This window comes from Hordeum vulgare, chromosome 7H (genome assembly GCF_904849725.1).
Source record: "Hordeum vulgare subsp. vulgare chromosome 7H, MorexV3_pseudomolecules_assembly, whole genome shotgun sequence".
NCBI lineage: Eukaryota > Viridiplantae > Streptophyta > Magnoliopsida > Poales > Poaceae > Hordeum > Hordeum vulgare.
In genome coordinates, this window is record NC_058524.1 from 472,603,198 (window position 1) to 472,622,214 (window position 19,017).

The 19,017-nt window shown below is 48.3% G+C and overlaps 1 protein-coding gene across 1 annotated transcript; it reads right to left on the reverse strand.

Annotated features, from left to right (window-relative positions):
* Positions 1-3,332: 3,332 nt before the first annotated feature.
* On the reverse strand, positions 3,333-18,557 carry LOC123413340 (anthocyanin 5-aromatic acyltransferase-like). The gene is made up of 2 exons (XM_045106282.1): positions 17,856-18,557; positions 3,333-4,110 (listed from the first exon to the last, which is right to left on the reverse strand). The coding sequence occupies exons 1-2, from the start codon at positions 18,519-18,521 to the stop codon at positions 3,424-3,426; spliced, it is 1,353 nt and encodes a 450-aa protein (XP_044962217.1). The 5' UTR covers positions 18,522-18,557; the 3' UTR covers positions 3,333-3,423.
* Positions 18,558-19,017: the final 460 nt, after the last annotated feature.

Consider the following 19,017-nt stretch of genomic DNA (forward strand, 5'->3'; position numbering starts at 1 on the left):
TGGCGCACCGGGTTGGGAGAAGATCTTCCCAACCCCAAAGAAGGGGAAATGGTAGTCTTTGTGGAACACTTGGAACGGGGTTTTAAGCCGCCCGGATCCAAATTTCTTAGGGACGCTTTGACCTTCATGAACGTCCGACTCCAGGATTTGGGACCCAATTTCATAAGCAACTTGAGTCAGTTCCAAGTCCTTTGCGAAGCTTATCTGCGGATCGAGCCTTCCGTTCCTCTATTCTGGCACTTTTTCCATCTGAATCGCCAGACGGAATTCCACAACGGCCCCAGTTTGGAACTCGGCGGTGTCAACGTCCAGCGCCATAGGGATAGTCTGTTTCCTTCACTCACCATGCCTAGCCATCCCAAGGGCTGGGGTGAATCTTGGTTTTATTGTCAAGAAACGTCCCCCGCTGGCGAGAACAAACTTCTGGGCTACAGGCCAACCCGCCTTCCGGTTAACTTCAAGCTCCCCGACAAGCTCACCGAGGAAGAAGAGTCGGAGTTCATCCCAATTTTGTCTGAAATGAGATCCTTGACGAACAATGGTCTTACCGGGGTTGACCTGATCCGCTGCTGGGTCGAATGGCGGATTCTTCCTCTGAGCCGCCGAGATGGTCTAATGTGTGAATTTGACGGCACTCTGGATCATCCCCAATGCTACTTTCACACAGCATTAACAGAGAAAGACATTGTCGCCATCATCAAAAAGCTGACCGGCGAGCCCACTGGAAAGTGCGGCTAAATCATCTTGAGATTGGCAAAGTCGCCACAGACGCCTTCGTAGTCGACAGGAACGTCTCCTCCCATTAAACGAACATTGTCGGAAGACCTCTAACATAGCAAAATTAGTTGATGGACTATGGAAAACTAAGTTAGATCGACCATGGCAATTTTAATTCAATTACCATGACAAGTTTATTTTTGTGTCATGGCAAAGTTATATTTAACATACTTCAAAAATTTCGTTTGTACAAATCATGGGAAGTTCAATAAAGATGCAATGGCTTTGCAATTTTTGTTCCTTTTTTATATATGCACTTTCAAGTTTTAGTTCGTTGAGCACATCATTTGCAAAATATTGTGTTCATCCGAAAATTATGTCTCACACATCATAGCAAAATTCGAAATATTTTTTGGGGAATAGTCACACAATAAATGTATGAAACTCTGATCATCGTGATTTTTTTACTTTTAAGAACATTTCCAATTTTACTTTCTAGCATTTCATTTTTAGATTTATTGGCATGACACAATTGAGTTTTTATTTTGCCATGGCAAATTTACCTATATCACCATATTTTTTAAAACCTTGGTTGCCACGACATTTTTCAATTTTTTATTTGCCATGTCAAATTTACTTCCGTTGCCATGGAATTTTTTCTTTAAATCAATTATGGCTTTCATATTTTTTCATGGGATTGTTTTTGCTTTTGTGGTACCATGTTAAATTTACTTTAGCATGGCAAGTTTTACTTTTGTAGCATGGCATATTCCGGTCCTATAAAGACATACACAAATCTACTTTGTAGCATGGCAAAATTTTCTTTTAGTTGCCCTAGCAATTTTTTTCTTTTTTAGTTTTGCCATATCAATTTTTACTTTTTATTGCCACGGCAAATTTGCTTTTACATAGATGATTTTTTTTAGTTTGTGTAATGTTCATTATTTCATTGTATTTCCTTGCCATGACATTTTCCAAACATAATTTTGTTGCCATGGCAATTCTGGAATTTTTTGTAATGACACAACATCAACTAATGACTTTTTGCCATAACAAATTTGTGCTCCACTTTATTTTTCTTCACTCAAGACATGCTTTCCATGATTTACATAGGATTTCGTACATGTTTTGCATGCACAATGGTAAATTATTCTTCCGTGTCTTCATAACATAGCAAATTCATTTTTTCATATGGCAAATTCCATTATTGTCACATGGCAAATTCATTTTTGTTCATACGACAAATTCTATTATTGTCTTTTGCCATGCCATGTTAATTATCATGTGTTTTTTGCCACGACAATTTTCTGAAAGTTGTTGTCATCGCAATTTTCCCTTTATGGACATGGCAAATTACCCATAACGCGCTTGAAAATTCATGTTGCATTTTTTAATTCGTGCCAATTTTCTGCTTTTAAAGACTGGGCTTTTATTTAGCACAACAAAAACTGGGCTTTTATTGGCCACCACAAAGTAAAACAAAATTTGGGTTTGCTACTGTTTTTTTCCTTTTCCTTTTCAAGGAAGGCCTGTAGGGAGACGGGATGGGATGTCCCTAGACCGAACATTTGGCCAATATCGGCGTCCCAAAAAAACCTTATTATCATACATCAAAGTTATCCAAAAAAAACATATATCAGAGTTTTTCTATATCTATATCTATACCTACTATTAAAGGATGTATCGCTTTTGCCCGTACGTCATTCAAATTACCCCTGAAGTTGGCTAAAATTACCAATCAAAGCCACCCGTAAGTTAAGAAAACGATTTGTTTATTTATAAATCGCGACTGTCAAGTTTGTTTCATCTACACAACTATCCCACACACACCACAAATGCGCCTGCACCCAGCTGGATGGAGTCATTCCCTTTTACCTAGGAGACCCAAGTTCGATACCTGTCTCAAAATAAAAATAAGTGTATCAACTTTGTATTAGCTTTAGTATAAAGTTGCACTGCTAAGCTTAAAGATAGTTATTTTGGGACGGAGGGAGTATTTTGTTCTGCCTTTTCCCTTATTTTACGTTTGCGTAATATAGAACTACCTCGCCCAAGTGTCATCTTCTTTTTCCCCTATTTCACGTTGGCGTAAAATAGAACTGCCTCGCCCAAGGGTCATCTTAGCAAATGGGCTGCACGGTGTTGCAATTCAGCCCGCCTACTCTCTATTAACAATTTTCTATTTTAATAGATTTAGTATTTTTTAAAATATTCATATTCATATCTTTCAAATCCTAACTTCAAAATAAGAATGTTATATACAAAAATTGCTCAGAGAAATGTATAGATTCCAAATATGATATTACCTTGCATCTTAAATATTTCTAAAATTATATTTATGTTGCAACCTTAATTTAATTTTCTTTACATGGGGTGTTTTCAGAATGCCTATTCGTTATACATATCCGTACAGATTGATTGTTTTTGGCAAACATTTTTTTTTTGCAATCAAATTAAGTCAAACTTGAATAACAGTTATATACACATGTATGAAGAAGATAAAAACAACGCGCTTAGGCACATGCTATCATTGAGTATAAAGTATGCCTTACTATTTTAAACCTAATGCATTATTTGTTGGGTATCTCCGAGAAGGAACGCAGGGTAGACGCGAATTGATATCCACACCTAGGTAAATATTTTTGTTGTCTAATAAATGGGAATAAACTTCAGTACGCTTCAAAAATCGGCCCATACACACATGAATCAACCTGATAAGGAATTAAGAAAGTGCGACTTGAACGCGCCCATGTGATCCGGGTGCATGCACACGGATGCCTGCACGCTGCCGCCCCCGCCCTTGGCGGCCACGAGCACCACCTGCCCGCAATTGTTCATGGTGATCAGCTCCGTCCTACTTGGCGCACCCCACCCGAAGTCGGCCACCTCGTACGCCGGGTACCGCGGTGACCCGGAGATGTTCACCATCCGGTCCATTGGCAGCCACGACAGCAGGTCCATCCAGTCCCAAAGGGCGAGCGGGTCCTCGGCCGCGCGGCGGACCTCCCGCTGCACCGCCGCCGTGGCGGCTGCGAAGCCATCTACGGCGAGGAGGTCCCGCGCCGTGGCCTTGGCGAGGCACCCGGTGATGCACGTCCCGAAGTAGTTCTCGCCCACGGGCGGGTCGATGCCGCGCCGCCCGCGGCAGTCGATGAAGAAGAAGACGTAGACGTCGTGGTCGGCGGAGATGACGGCCGGGTGCTTAGCCCGGACGAAGGACACCCAGGCGAGAGCCACGACCGCCACGAAGCTGGACGGCGCAGGTGTTGATCCGGCCTGCGCGGAGGTCGTGTGGCCGGAAATACGTTGCTTCAGGCGGTCAATGTGCTGCGTGGTGACGGTGAACGTCCGGCGAGGGAGATTAATTGGGGCGTTAGGAAACAGGTTGATGTCCTGCAATGTGGAGTGCCGAGAATGTTTGTTTGAGAGCAGGCCATTAGATGAAGATCTACTTCACGCCGGCTTTTTAGTTTCACACTGTCAATCTGTAGTGAGAGATATTTCAGAGAATTCAGGTGGACTGTCAACCTGTCCATTCGGGGGATCAACTTTCGCTCCAAACATTTTGAAGAATGCCGGTACAGCTATGAACCACACAGTGGTATCTTTGAAATCTCATAATTTAGCAAAGTTTGCGTTATCTCTTACAGCCTGTTTGGTTTGTGTGTGTGTGTGTCCGCGCTTTTTATTAGGGGAGGGGGGATGAAACTAAGGGATTGAAATTGAGCATTATATATAAAGCAACATCATCAGAATAAAATACACGACCAAACGATACAATGTGATGAAAATGTTGTTGCCGAGCTGTGGGGAACGAGCGAGAGGAAGAAGATCAATCGGAGGAAGAAGATGGACTGGAATTGACAGAGTTTGTGCTGCTGAACTGCCTGCAGCTTTTCGGGTGTTCTGTTATTATGCAGAGTGTTTCATCTGTGAATTACAAGGGAAAAACAAATACCCACGCTCGCCAGCTACTGATTGTATCTTCCCACATCCTGGTCATGCGCAAGCCAACTACGTCGCCGCCAAATCCGTTGGAGCTCATGCCATCCCATGAAGCAGTTTTTACCGGCGCAACTACTGCTAACTAACTAACTCAAGAGAGGAAAAATAATGACAGACTCGGGTCTGAACATGCGCACGCTTCCGGACTGGTTATTCAGTTAAGTATCCAAGTGTTTAGTGACCGTTCTAGCAATGGAATTACACATCAAATCAACCCTAATCCTGTTGCTGTTCTTTTACGTGGATGATCCCAAGTTTGCACCGAAGCTCTGCGAGCTTTGCACGCCCAAGAGATTTCGTTAGTATGTCTGCCAACTAATCATTAGTTTGAATGTGCTCAACCTCCACTTTGCCTTCCTCCAAACACTCTCTGATATAGTGGTACCTTAGATCAATGTGTTTGCTCATGTCGTGGTGCACATGATTTTTGCTCAGCTCAATTGCAGATATGTTGTCCACCTTGAGCTTCACCTTCTGCTCCTCTGTTTTAAGCATCTTTGAAATTAAACGGCTAAGCCACACAACCTGTGTTGCTGCTGTCGCTGCCGCCATGTACTCAGCCTCACACGAGGACATGGCCACAATCTTCTGCTTTTGTGAGCATCAAGTGATGATGCTCGGACCCAGGAAGAAGGCCAGGCCAGTCGTGCTCTTTCTGTCTGTCAGATCACCGGCGTGATCACTGTCATTGAAGCCTGTCAGAGAAGTTCCTCCTCCTACCTTATAAGTGCATCCATAACCCAGAGTTCCTCGAATGTACCTGAGGATCTGCCTGATAATCGCCCAGTGTTGCTTTCCAGGTGCTTCCATGAATATGCTGGCGACCCCGACTACATAAGCTATATCTAGTCGCGTATTAACCAAATACCACAAGCTTCCAATTACACGGCGATACATGGTTGCATCGACCACCTCTCCACAGTTCTTCCCAACTTTCAAATGATTCTCCATGGGTACGAAGCTGGGACTACAGTCCTTCATGCCTCCGTCTTCCAGAATCTTGGCTGCATAACCGGATTGACACAGTGTGATCTTGCCACGCTACTGCTTCCCTTCAATGCCAAGATAATAGCTAAGCAGTCCGAGATAGCTCATCTGGAAGGGCTCGTGCATCTGTGTCTTGAAGCAGTCAATGGCATTGTCGGTAGTGCCCGTGATGATCAGATCATCGACGTACACCCCCACCAACAAGAAGTTGTCATCACTTCCACGCCGGTACAGAGCGTGATCCAGCTTGTACTGTGCAAACCCAAGCGACTGGAGTGTCGCGTCCAGTTTGGCGTTCCATGCTCGAGGGGCCTGTCGGAGCCCATACTGTGCCTTCCGAAGCTTTAGTACCTTGTGCACGTTGTCATCGTCGATGAAGCCGGTTGGTTGGTGCACATACACCTCCTCCTCCAGGTCACCATTGAGGAAGGCCGAGCGTACGTCCATATGGTGCACGCTATAGCTCGTGCGCGGCGCCAACAAGCAACAACCTCACTGTCTCCAGCCACGCCACTGGGGAAAAGTCCTCATCAAAGTCGATGCCCTGCCGCTGAGCATAACCTTTGGCCACGAGACGAGCTTTGTGCTTCACCACATTGCCCGCGAAATCTCTCTTAGCCTTGTACACCCATTTCAGGCTGATCGCTCGGTGCCCATCTGGGAGCATGGCAAGCTCCCATGTGTTGTTGGTGCGGATGGACTCCATCTCCACTTCCATGGCAGCGCGCCACGCTAGCTCACTCAGTGCAACATCGACGGACGGGGGCTCTTCCGCTACGGACAGACACAACCCGCTGTACTCAAGAGTGCGCGTCGTGGCATGGTCGATGAGGTGTTCGATGGTCTTGTACCGGAGAGGCACCCCCTCGGAGTCGAAGGTCTCCCCACCAGGTGCAGATACCCAGCCATCATCGTCGGAAGCAGGTTGCATGGTCGCACGGGAGTTACTGGGTCCGGCAGGTGCGAGCGAACCCGCACCCACCGTCGGTGTGCATGATGATGTTGCGAGGCTTGTCGGCGAGCTCGGTCCCGCAGATGCTGCAGATGAACTAGGTGTGGGCGTCGTGCTTGAAGACACAGTGTACGTCGTTGTTACACGCACCCCATGTCATGGTACACGACCGAAAGCTCCCTCGTGCAGGCGTGCACGTCGCCCCCCCGGCCTTGCTCTAGTCATAGCGTCGGTCCTCCTCAAAGCGAACATCCCGCATGATGTGCACCCGCTTGCCGATCGGGTCGTACACCCGATAGCCTTTTGTGCCGGGATCGTACCCGAGGAAGATGCCGGGGTGCGACCTGTAAGCGAGCTTGGTCATGCCAGGCCTAATGAGCTTGACGTGCGCGACGCACCCGAAGGTGCGGAAGTAGTCCATCGTTTCTTCTTGCGGCATGCCTCATACGGTGTGAAGCCGTGCAGGCTTCGGGTGGGTGAGCGATTCAAAATGTCCACACCAGTGTGCACTGCCTCGCCCCAGAACATGCACGACACATCCATGGCTTTCAGGAGACCGCGAGCCATCTCCACCATGGATTGATTCTGGTGCTGGACGACGCCGTTTTGCTAGGGAGAGTACGGTGTTGTAATGTTCCTCGGAATCCCTAGCTCCTCGCGGTAGGAGGCAAATTATTTCAAGATGAACTCTCTGCCTTCGTCAGTGCGGAACGCCTGAAGCCCGACGCCGCTCTCCATCTCTGCCCGTGCCTTGATCTTCCTGAAGTACTCGAATGCCTCATCCTTGCTTTTCAGCACCTCAAGCTACCTATACCTGCTATAATGATCGACGATCAACAGAAAGTACTTGTTGCCACTGGCTGTCGCTGGAGTAACCGGCCCATAGAGATCACCATGGGTGAGTTCAAGGGCTTGCTCAGCCCGGTACGCTGACGCGCACGGAAAAGGAGTGTGGTGTATCTTCCCTATGGTAGAGCCGTCGCAAAACTGGTCGACGCGGCCGATCGTCGGCATGCCACGCACCATGCTCTTTGCGCCAAGATCGTGTAGCGCGCGGTAGTGCAGGTTCCCAAATCTAGCATGCCACCGCCAGACTTGGTCTGTGGCGCCGGCAAGCAGACACACGGGGGTGGCCAAGTTTAGAGCCACGACGTACAGCTGGTTGCTCGTCCGCCGCACCCGAGCCAACAGTAGCTTGTGCCTGTCGTAGAGACATAGTTCTCCACCCTCGATAACAGATTTGCACCTGTTCTCATCAACTTGTCCAAGGCTAACGATGTTAGTGCGCATCTGCGGGGTGTAGTAGACGTCCGAGAGCGCGTGGTGCTCACCATTACGACATGAGAACAACACGACCCCGCGGCCGAGGATCTGCACGACAGAGCCGTCTCCAAACCGCACTGAACCTCATATAGTTTTGTTGATCTCACAGAGTAGATCACGGTGCCCCGTCATGTGATTGTTGGCGCCTGTGTCGAGGTACCACCGATCGTCGTCCGTGGGGACAGGTACGACTCGCGCCTCGTTGAGGTAGATCTCTTGCGGTGCTGGCTCACGTGGGATGGTGACCACATTGATGTTGTCCTGTGTAATGCAGGCTGCAAGTAGCAACCCCGGCTGCTCGACGTCAACCTGGGCGATGTTTGCCGGTTGATCCTGATGCTGCTCGCGATCACGTGCCTTCTTGCGACACTCCTTGACCCAGTGCCCCGCAATGCCGCAGTAACGGCAGTCGCCCTTGCGCCTGGGTGTCGATGCGCTCCCGTTGCCGCGACCAGCACCCTGGCCGCGGCCACCTCCACCCCGTGAGTTCTTCTGCTTTTCATAGCCGCGTCCGCGCCGATCCCCAGTGCCAGATGACCCGACACCTTTATCTAGCTGCTTCTGCCGTGCCAGCCACTCGTCCGCCGTGAACATAAGCTGGGCACCCAGTCTCCTCGCGCTCGTGCTCTTCGATGACAAGCAACTGACCCCAGAGTTCCTCTAGGGAGAGGTCTTGGTATCAACGAGCAATTCGATTGCCATAGCCATCTCATTATATAGCCTCGGCACCGTACGCAACACCTTGAGGACTGCCTTGTGTTCGTTCACCAGGTCGCCGAGGGCCTCGAGCTCGTCGATGATCATCCTGAGCCGCATGACATACGACTCGATCCCCTCTCCGTCCTTGTACCGCAGACCCTCGTACTCCGAGCGGCGGGTTTATGCCTTGGCCTCCCGCACGTGCTGGACCCCGACCCACATGGTCTTCAGAGTGTCTGAGGCCTGTTTTGCCGTGGATTTTCCGCCTAGGATGAGCATGAGCTCCGACGGTACCCCCCTGAGCAGGGTGATCATGGCACGCCGGTCATCGTGATCCATGCACTGGCCCGTTTCCACCACGCGCCAGAGTTCGTTGGCCTGCAACTGCAGCTTGGTGAACATGGCCCAATCCGCATACTTTGTACGCGTGAGCATCATCGGGGCCCGACGACGCCGCCACCATGCACAACGCGCTCGACGATTCGTCCCCCGTGGAGAGACGCACGAGAGTTTTTCCAACGCTGCTGCCTCCACGGTGGCTTGCTCTTCCTCTTGACGTTTCTTTGCTTTCTCCTCGTCGCCTCCAGCCATCTCTCCGGCGATCAAACACCGCCGACGTCTAGGATGGATCAACACCACCGAGGCTCTCATGCCACTTGTTGTTGCTGAGCTGTGCGGAACGAGCGAGAGGAAGAAGATCAATCGGAGGAAGAAGATGGACGGGAACTGACACAGAGTTTGTGATGCTGAATTGCCTGCAACTTTTTGGGTGTTCTCTTACTATGCAAAGTTTTCATCTGTGAATTACAAAGGAAAAAGAAATACCCACGCTCAGCCAGCTACTGATCGTGCCATCCCACGATCATGGTCATGCACAAGCCAACTGCGTCGCCGCCAAATCCGTTGGAGCTCATGCTATCCCATGAAGCGGTCTTGCCGGTGCAACTACTGCTAACTAACTAACTCAAGAGAGGAAAAATAGTGACAGACTCGGGCGTGAACATGCGCACGCTTCCGGCCTGGTTATTCAACTAAGTATCCAAGTGCTTACTGACCGTTCCAGCAACGGGATTACACATCAGAAAAAGCCCTCAAAGAATGACAACCATTGGATGATCGGAACACACAAGGCGCTCGCGACTACACTACCAAAATAAAGCACATGAAGAACAGAGAACAAGCCACGCTACACCCTATAACATCCAAGCTCTACGACAACGCCCCCAAGATGGAGAACGACGCTAGGCGACGCCACTGTCGAGTCCACCGAACATAGGTCTTCACCCGAAACCTGGGCAGAAAAGGAGCACCACGACGATGTCTTCACGAAGAAAGCGACCCCCACAAGCGTCGTCATCGTGGATGACAAAGCGCGGAGCTTTCGCTCGACAGCTCTCTTGTGCCACCACGAGGGCTTCATACCAAGCACGACGAGTTTCAGAACTTTAGATCCGAATCGAGACGCAATCATAGATAGAGATTGAGCCCATCCGAGCCACCTGCCGCTCCACCAATCGTCACCAGCCATAGAGCTAACCATGCGGACCACCTTTGGAAGCCACCACCCCGGCATCCAAGGTTCGAAACACTGCTAGCCGTCCACTTCACAACGGAATAACCATGATAGGAGAAGCAGAGGGACCTCCCTCACTCCTAGCCCGGCATGAGCCACAAGATCCGGTGGCTGCCGACGGCCGACAGGAAGCAAGCCCAGGCAACCACTCACGACGGCATATCCAAGGTCATCGACGTCGATCCGTCTGACGATGTAGCGATGTCACAACCAGCACCACCTTGCACCATGCCCACGGGAGAGGAATCTCGCTGCCAGCGGGCACTACCCAGACCAAGCCCGACCAACCCTACCCGGAGCAAAAGCACTGACCTGCCTCGGGCCCAAATCTGGTCCGCCCAAGCACGAGCCCTAGGTCCAAGACAACACCGTCCAGACCCAGGAGAAGAAATGTCGCCGCCACCTACCGAAACCAGGCCACCACACACACCGTCGAGATCCCTGCAAATACGCACCACCGCCACCATGCCCAACGGATCCGTGTGCAAATGTCGTGCCCAACGGATCCGTGCGCCAAGCCCGGAGCCACAAACTGGAGTGCTGAGCCACATCTGCATAAGGGGCGGCCAACCCGCATCCACCGGAGGGAAGACACCGGCCGCCGAGGTGCACGTCATCACTAGCAGCAGCACACCCACCGGAGGGCCACCGGCCGATATTGGCACATCGGGCAAGCATTGCCGTCGCCAGGACGTCCCCGCCCCGTCCACCAGCGTCAGGCCAAGCCCGAACACCAAAAGGGAAGGGGCTACCACCTCGCACCCCTTCACGCGCCCGCATTGAGCTGTCGAGACTACCGCCAGCCCTCGCCGGCCCGCCGTCGCGTCCCGCGCCTTCGCTGCGCCGCCCCCTGGAGCCCGCGTCCCGCGTCGCCAACCCCGGACAGGGAGGAGAGGAGGCCTCACGGCCACCTAGGCTAACCGGGCTTTGCCCGCCAGCCTGCACAGGCGGTGATGAGGAGGGGTAGGGGAGGGAGGAGGGACCTGGCCGCCGTCGCACCTAGGTTTCCCTCCGGACGCCTGCGGGAGCGACGTGGGGAGAGGAGGGGAGAAAAGGTCTCTCCCTCCCCAATTTGTATCATTTACCTTGCTCCCTTTGCTTGGAGACATCCGAAGACCATGAGTGGGTAGCGATCCTTTGGTTTGTTCCCTTCTATCATGTTTGTTGCATGTGAGTATTTGATTTATTTATTTAAAAATTATTTTTTATCTTCAATTATAAGTGGCATACGTGTGACACAAAGCTATATAATTTACACGTCTCTATGACCATCTATCGTGTCACATCAAACAAATAACATTAGCGAAATCTTTTTGGTTTTCAGACTTAAAATATTGCATCTCTTAAATAAAAAATCCATTTACAAAGCCGTTTCATCATTAAATCCGTTTCGACGAGATCTGTAGAAGATTAAAACTAGATCCTATATTAATATGTTTCGACATTTGTTTTTAAAAAAAATGTTGCCACTATATTTACATTGAATTTGCCATAGCATTTACACCAAAGTTGCCCTCACATGTTCAATCTAGTTTTTCATTTATATTTCAAGCTACCATTGTATTTTAACTATTTTTACGGCAATTTTTATTAAGTAACCATGGAAATTTTAAGTAATTAACCGCGACAAATTTAATTCATGGTTCATGACAATTTTTAGTAATAAAACATAGCAAATTTAGCTTATAGATCATGAAAATTCTAGTATTTTTACCATGTCAATTCTAATTATCTTTTATATGGACCATTGTAAATTTTAGTGCAGGTCTCATGGAAAATTTTAGTAATTTATCATGGCAATTTTATTTTATGGTTGATGACAAATATGAGTTATTGACCATGCAATTTTAATGTAATTGGCGACATATTTCTTTTTAACTATGAACCATCTCAAATTATTTCAAGGATCTTGGCAAATTTTTGTAATTCACCGTGTCGTTTAGTTTCTTAATTCCCTATTATATAATATGTCAAAATCTACTTTAACCGTAAAGGAAAAAGTATTTTAAACATATCATGACAATTTCGGTGTAAGTACCATGACAATTTATGTGCAATAGACATGATAACTTTTAATCTAAAAAATCGTGGAAACAAATCGATATGAGATCTAATTTCGATGATCTGATCCCGATGAGTTTAATAATGAAAACAAATTTTGAATCTGATTTTGCATTTAAGAGATAAAATATTTTTAAAACTGAAAACCTAAAAAAGATTCTCACATGTATACATGCGGAGATGTGGTAAACTGTTGCTATAGAAACATTTGTTCGTCCTACTTCAGCCCACATGTGCGGCACTAATTAAGGTCATTTCTTATCAAGTTCCCATAAACAATTCACGACAAGCATCAAACCTGGGATTATGACTAATAGTCCCCTTTCCGAGTCTAACAACTCTACAAATTCCCTTTTATAAACTTTTATTCCCTTCTCCCAAGCTATCAAACAGGCTTTAAGGTTGGCCGCCATGTTTGGCTTTGAGTGCTTGAAACCCTCGGCGATGTTTTGAACTCACTCTCTCTTTTCTAGTTCCCTTTTAACTCTGGTGAATTTGAACAATTATATCTTCATTGTTTAGTTAATGGAAAGGGTTTATGTCCGGTTTAAAAAAATGTTTGGCTTGGAGTACCGCATGATATTGTAATCATCCCTATGAATGCAGCTGTTTGTCAATGATAAAACATAGCAATGTTTTCTCTCAAAACAAACATTGATAGAGCCTTGAAAATTCGTATACACCAAAGCTGTACTTCAGTTAGACACCAGGATTGTACTTATAAGCTCGTGACCTTAAAGCATACCACGTGAAAGACTCTATATCAATTGGATACATTAAGCTAGTACTGGTTAGCATAGCTTGTGAGCTGTGACTTGTGAGTCATCAGCGTATGCAGAACAACTTAAAACGAGTATGCCTGTCTAAGAGGATCATTTGCCGTGATTATACAACTTTAGTTGGCACTAGTAGTGGTTAGCATAGCTTGTGAGCTGTGTACAACGTCACAATTAATTCAGTGGGCAAAGGCAGAGTGGCAACCTATCATGCTGACCATGGATAATAAGCTGTATTACTTTGGACGGGTCAGGAAGTGCGATTATTATATGTATTGATTTGATAATTTGAGTGCTTATTATTTAGGTCGTCAATCTCCCCCACAAAAATGTTATCGCTCTGACTAAGCAATGACCCGATAAATTTGGTCAACTTGCCGTCGGTCGTTAAATCTTTTGGCCAACTTCCATGCATAACCCCAAAGGAGTGTTCGTTTTGTTTGGAATTTATCTGTTTAAGGCGGGCAAAAGGACGATATCCGGCTCATTCTATGTTTATGTTAGCTGTGTGTCCAACGAACGCATTTTGTCTGCCCGCCTGAAAATTTTCGCATAGGCATAGAGAACTGAAATTTTTGAACCGGGGACGTAGTTCATGCAAGCAACCATAATTCATGCCGGTTAGAGCAAGCACCAGCGGTCGGCACTCATGTCAGCTTACAAAATGAACAACCTCCTCCACCCTTCAGAGTTTTCACGTCGACACAAAGCCAGTGGCCGACACACCTGTCCGCCTTCAAAGTGACTAAGGTCTCTCACGGAAACAAAGCCAACGAACGACACACATGACACACATGCCAACCTACAAAATGATCAACCTCCCCCAACCCTCAGAGTTTTCACGCCGACAATAAAGCCATCGATCCTCACACTTGCCCGCCTTCAAAATGACCAAGGTCTCTAGCCGGCAACAAAGCCAGCGGTCAGAACACTTGCGAGTCTTAAAAAAGAACGGCCATAGCCCATGCAGGGTACCGATCGCGAGCTTCTTCGTTTGGACATCTTCCTCCATGTCGAGCTTCCTCTTCTTAACGGCCTCCTCCATATCAAGATTCTTCACATGGATCTCCAAGTATATCTTCATTTGCTCCTCCTTTTCTTGGGTCTTGGCTCTTCCTTTTGTCCCGCACTTCCTTTTGCAGTCATCATGCCTTGCAAAGTTTCTTGCAAGGGAATAGATGCCGCACTCGTCAGTCTTCAAGTTGGTCTTGCCCCTTGGCCTCTTCACCACATCTTCATCCACGGCTACGGTCGCCGACACACCTTTCTTCTTTAGAGTGGCATATTGACCTTTGAACTTGGGGCATTCCTTGATGAGTGACCAACAATTGGTCTTTGGTGTATGACCCCGTGCGAATGCTTTCCTCCCTGCTTTGTTCCTCGGCTCTTTGGGTGAGATCAACGATGAAGACAAATGGCTCCACCTCAATGTCGACTCCATCTTCTTCCTCATCTTCGCAATTGATGTCATCATGCCATGACTCACCATGGCAGTAGCGTTCATATTCTTCTTTGACATCATCTTCGAAGCCTTGGCAATGGCCCTTGGGATGAAGGCTTGGCCACGTCCTTCATCGATGTTGTTCGCCATGAATGGATGGTACTCGGCTGCCGCGGTCGAGTTGCGCGTATCATCGACCATGTAGTATGGTTGCCCCTGCATCCGTGTCTGCGCACTGCCCCCTATCCGCAGATGAATGCAGTGTCCGGTTTATTGGTTAGCATTGGAGATGACATAACCTGCAACGATCGTGCTCCCTGGATGTGGACCGGGAGCATCCGAGCACGTCCTTACTTCTACGGCATTGCAACATGATACACGGTGACGGTAAGGTTTGTGGATTATGGATTTTCGACGATGGAGGAGAGGGAACGACGAAGAAAGTGGGTGTGAAAGGTCCCCTTTTGTTGGACATGGGACAATTATGTACAATGGTTGATAAGCTAGTCTTATTTTAAGTCTGCCACATAATTATGATAAAACGATAAAATATAATGTACAATGGGTTCTTTCCTGGTCTACCCTCTAAACATGTGGTGAGACATATTGCTGCTAAGACATGATTTCTTAAATAAGAGAGGGAAAGTCTTCTCTTATGGTTTCTCTTTTCTTCACCTCATCATTTATCCTACGTGTCACCTTTAAGGTAACAACATTGCACATGGCCTTATCGTGAGCATGGACATCTGTGGTTGCGTATGAGGCTCTCCCAAAACTCTTGATTCTCCCCGACATTTGGGGTTGAAATGGAAGAGCAGGCTATCCAGACACAATTTGTGTACAAATTGGAATCAAGAAGTTACTGGCTCTTCCGGGAGTTGTTCTATTACAGATAGAGCATAGTCAAAATAAAGTTGCTCATAGTTCAGCTGATTATTAGTCAATATGAGGGTAGCACCGTCTATTGGTTTCTTTGCATTAGTAGACTGTAACACTGTATATGAGGACTTTTAAAACCTAAGTTTCATCCCAAAAAGAAGACATGCATGATGCGTTGATTAAAATGTGTCCTAGGATAGTCCGATGAAAAAACGGGGGGATTTTGACCTCGGTCCTGCCACGGCCTATTCCCACATCCACGCACACCATCATCATCATCATCATAAATTGACTGAGCTAAGCTAGATCTTTATGAAACACATATAATTGTTCGGATGGTGAAAAAATGGTAACGCCAACACAAGATTAGCTTCAATTTGTTGGTGCTTCTTGAGTACACTCCAAGATGAAAACCTTAGATGTGACCCGACTGGGTTATACTTGGCAATGATGATCCTCACCTTATTAAAGGTATTGTTTGAATATGCTCAATTTCTTTAAGATGAAAATTAAGACTGTGGTCTCTGATGGTTGCATCCGATGATGGTGATGTTTTAGCGTCTTTTCGTTCCTGAAGACATTAGTGTTGAAGAACCATATTGTCCTTGTACTGTCACAAAATGATTGGCGTGGATATGAGATTGTTGTAGTTTGCGAATTGCTATTTTGATTGCTTAGGTCATTTTATCCTTCTTTAGACATAATTTTTTATCTTGCATGACTTTGTTCATTCCCTTCGTGTTTTCGTGTGTGTTTATGTTGGATGTATGCACCCTAACTATGTTGGATCTATATTCATTGTGTTTGTATTGTTTGATGCTTCATTTTGAGTGAATAACATTAATCTTTATCAAAAACGAAAATTGCTAAACAAATATGGTTTCCTTCCGGGTGTTTTATTCCTGGAAAAGACGTCGAACGTGGTGCAATGACATGTGAACTATGATCATGCCACGACGTGACGCCTAGTCACGTGGTGCTCGGCTAGGACGACTTAGAACATCTCTAGCAGACTGGTCAAATCTGTAATTTTTTTGTATTTTATTGTTTTGATCGTAAAAAATATGCAGAACAGAAACCGTAAAAATGGTCCAACCACTAAATTTTTTAAGGGGCACGGTAAAGCCACACCTGAAACCCTTATTTTTGAAGGTTGGAAGGCCGATTCTAGGGGGCCCGTAACCGGTTAACACTTGTCGGAGCAAACGCGCCGCCGCGGAATTTACCGGAATCCGTCATAAACTTGCCGGAATTCATCACTGCAGGTCGGAAAAGGCCGCTGGACGCCGCAATCGACCGTTGCCGGTTTGAATTGGACGAGCTCGACCTCGCCATGGCCTCCCATGACGTCAGCCTAGCCGCCGGAATCCTCCCAGCGCGGCAGGCAAAGGGGCACGACTCTGTCGGCATGGCTGGCAACAGAGCAAGTCGCTAACGTCGGAAGCGATGAGGCATGGCCGGCGGGCGACAAGGCGTGGCCAGCGAGGCTAGGCGAGGCCGACGTGTGATGGGGCGCGGTCGACGGGCGACGAGGTGCGACCAATTGGCAACGGGGCCCGTCCAACCTCCGGCGTGGCCGACATGGCTGGCTGGAGGAAGGGGCGGCGGCCGCCGGACCGGAGGAAGGAGCTCTTTACCACAGTTTTACAGTTTCTGTTTGGACATAGCTAAAAGGAAAACGTTGTGCTCCAGCCGGCGGATCGCACGCGGGCGTCCGCCGTCTCGTCCGTGCGACGCGTGTTTTATTTGGACTCATGTAGTTTGCCATTCTGCAACTTAACGTTTCTTGCAGATTGCGTACCGCAACACGTCCTATGTTGCAGGATCTGAAATCTAAATCCCTTGAGGGCAGACGCCTCTCGCTCGTGCAATGCTTGTCTTATGTACGCTCACCTAGTTTGCACTTGTGCAACTTAGCGCTTGAAAATTTCTGCAACACGATCCTTGTTGTAGAAAATATTCTATAACAAATTGTTGCAAAGAAAATATACGGACGTTTACGCAACATGCTCTTTTGTTGCAAAAAAAATTGCAACATAATCTATGTTGCAAAAGGTCATTTTTTAACCCGTCAGTCGGACGACGTAGCAGCGTGCTTGTTTCCGCAACTGAAGCGTTGTTTCAGGATTTTGTGTGATGGACGGAGGCGATCGAGCTGGTGATCGGACGGTGCACGCGTATGCATCGAACCGTTAAAAGGGTGATGGATGGTTACTATAAATCCATCGGTGGATGTCTAGCTAAAATGAACTATTTAAATATATTTTTTCCATCCATATTCGGTTTTTAAATTTGCGAGAGATGCTCTTAGGCATATCCGGCTGCCTAGTTTGTTTTTTTCGAAGCAAACGGAGGCCGCCTGCTTAGTCTGACCACGCGCGCTTGCTCGCCGGCGGCCGAGACGAACGGACTGAGAAGGGAAGTAAAGGGGGAGGAACATACCAGCGGCAGATTGGGCGCGTACTTACGCAGCGTGCTCCTTGTGAGCTCCTCGCCGCCGGGGAGCGCGATCACCGCGCGGTCGAACGTTAGGCCGGCCACAACCGCCTCTGCGGCAGCGTCGTCCCCGCGGCAGGCCGCCGCCCACGCCTGGAAGAACCTCCATACCGACCGGCCGTCGACCACTGCGTGGTGCATCGCCACGCCGACCGCCACCCCACCCTTCAACCGTGTGACCTGTACAGCCAGCACCTCGGCAGGGAGCACGTCGACCTTGAGCTTCGGTACGAACGCCTTGAACGCGTCCACGTCGTGGTCCGCGTCCCCGCCGAGCCGCCCAGCGTCCGCCTCGTCGCTCTCCGCGACGATGAACCGCACGCCGCTTCCCTCGGAGGCGGAGCAGTCGATTGCGGCGTCGCCAGTAGACGGCAGGAAGACGATCCTGCCGGCGAGCGGGGGAAGCCGCGCGAGCGTGGCCGCCAGTGACGCGCGGAGGGAGCCGACGAGAGTTGCGAAGGGCGGGTGCTGGCTCCCGGCGTCGTCGAAGAGGAACACGCGCTGGATGACCGGGATTACGACCCACGGTGCTTCCAACGCGGACAGCCTGAGTAACAAGTCCTCCGGCGGCGAGGCGACACTGTCGAATTCGACGATCTTGACCGTCGGCATGACTAGCGACGAGAGAGACGAGCTTGGTGGAGGTGGCAGCGCCGTCTGAATGAGATTGGTCTGCTTTTTCTTTTCACGCGAGCTCTCGTCCATTCATATCTTTCCCATCCCGACTTCGGTTCTCACACGAGAGACAGCTTCCATATGGCGACAAGATCACCGTCTGCTGCATCTCCATACACCTATGCAATGTAACAAGCAAGCCGAAAGCAGAGCTGCTCGCGCACTGCCGCGACGCAGTTGCCAGGAGGGGAGCACCTACTTCGCCGCCGGTGCTGCAACGGTGCGTTGCACTCCCCACGCAGCAGGCCCGTCTTCACAAATTTGGGGGCCCGGGACGAACTGTAAAATGTGACCCTAAATTTGGAAAATTTCATATAACTAAGATATACATTCAGTTAACTACATTACTTTAAATGTATGTAATTTGATACGATATTTAGAAATATTTCAAAAACTAATACTCCCTCTGTCCCAAAATAACTGTCTCAACTTT

What these genes read in the sequence shown, in the direction of transcription:
- LOC123413340 (XM_045106282.1), bottom strand. Translation starts at nt 18,521, where the DNA reads ATGCCGACGGTCAAGATCGTCGAATTCGACAGTGTCGCCTCGCCGCCG. An exon ending in ACGCGCCCAATCTGCCGCTG is followed by an intron (nt 4,111 to 17,855) that starts GTATGTTCCTCC and finishes TCCACATTGCAG; the next exon opens with GACATCAACCTGTTTCCTAA.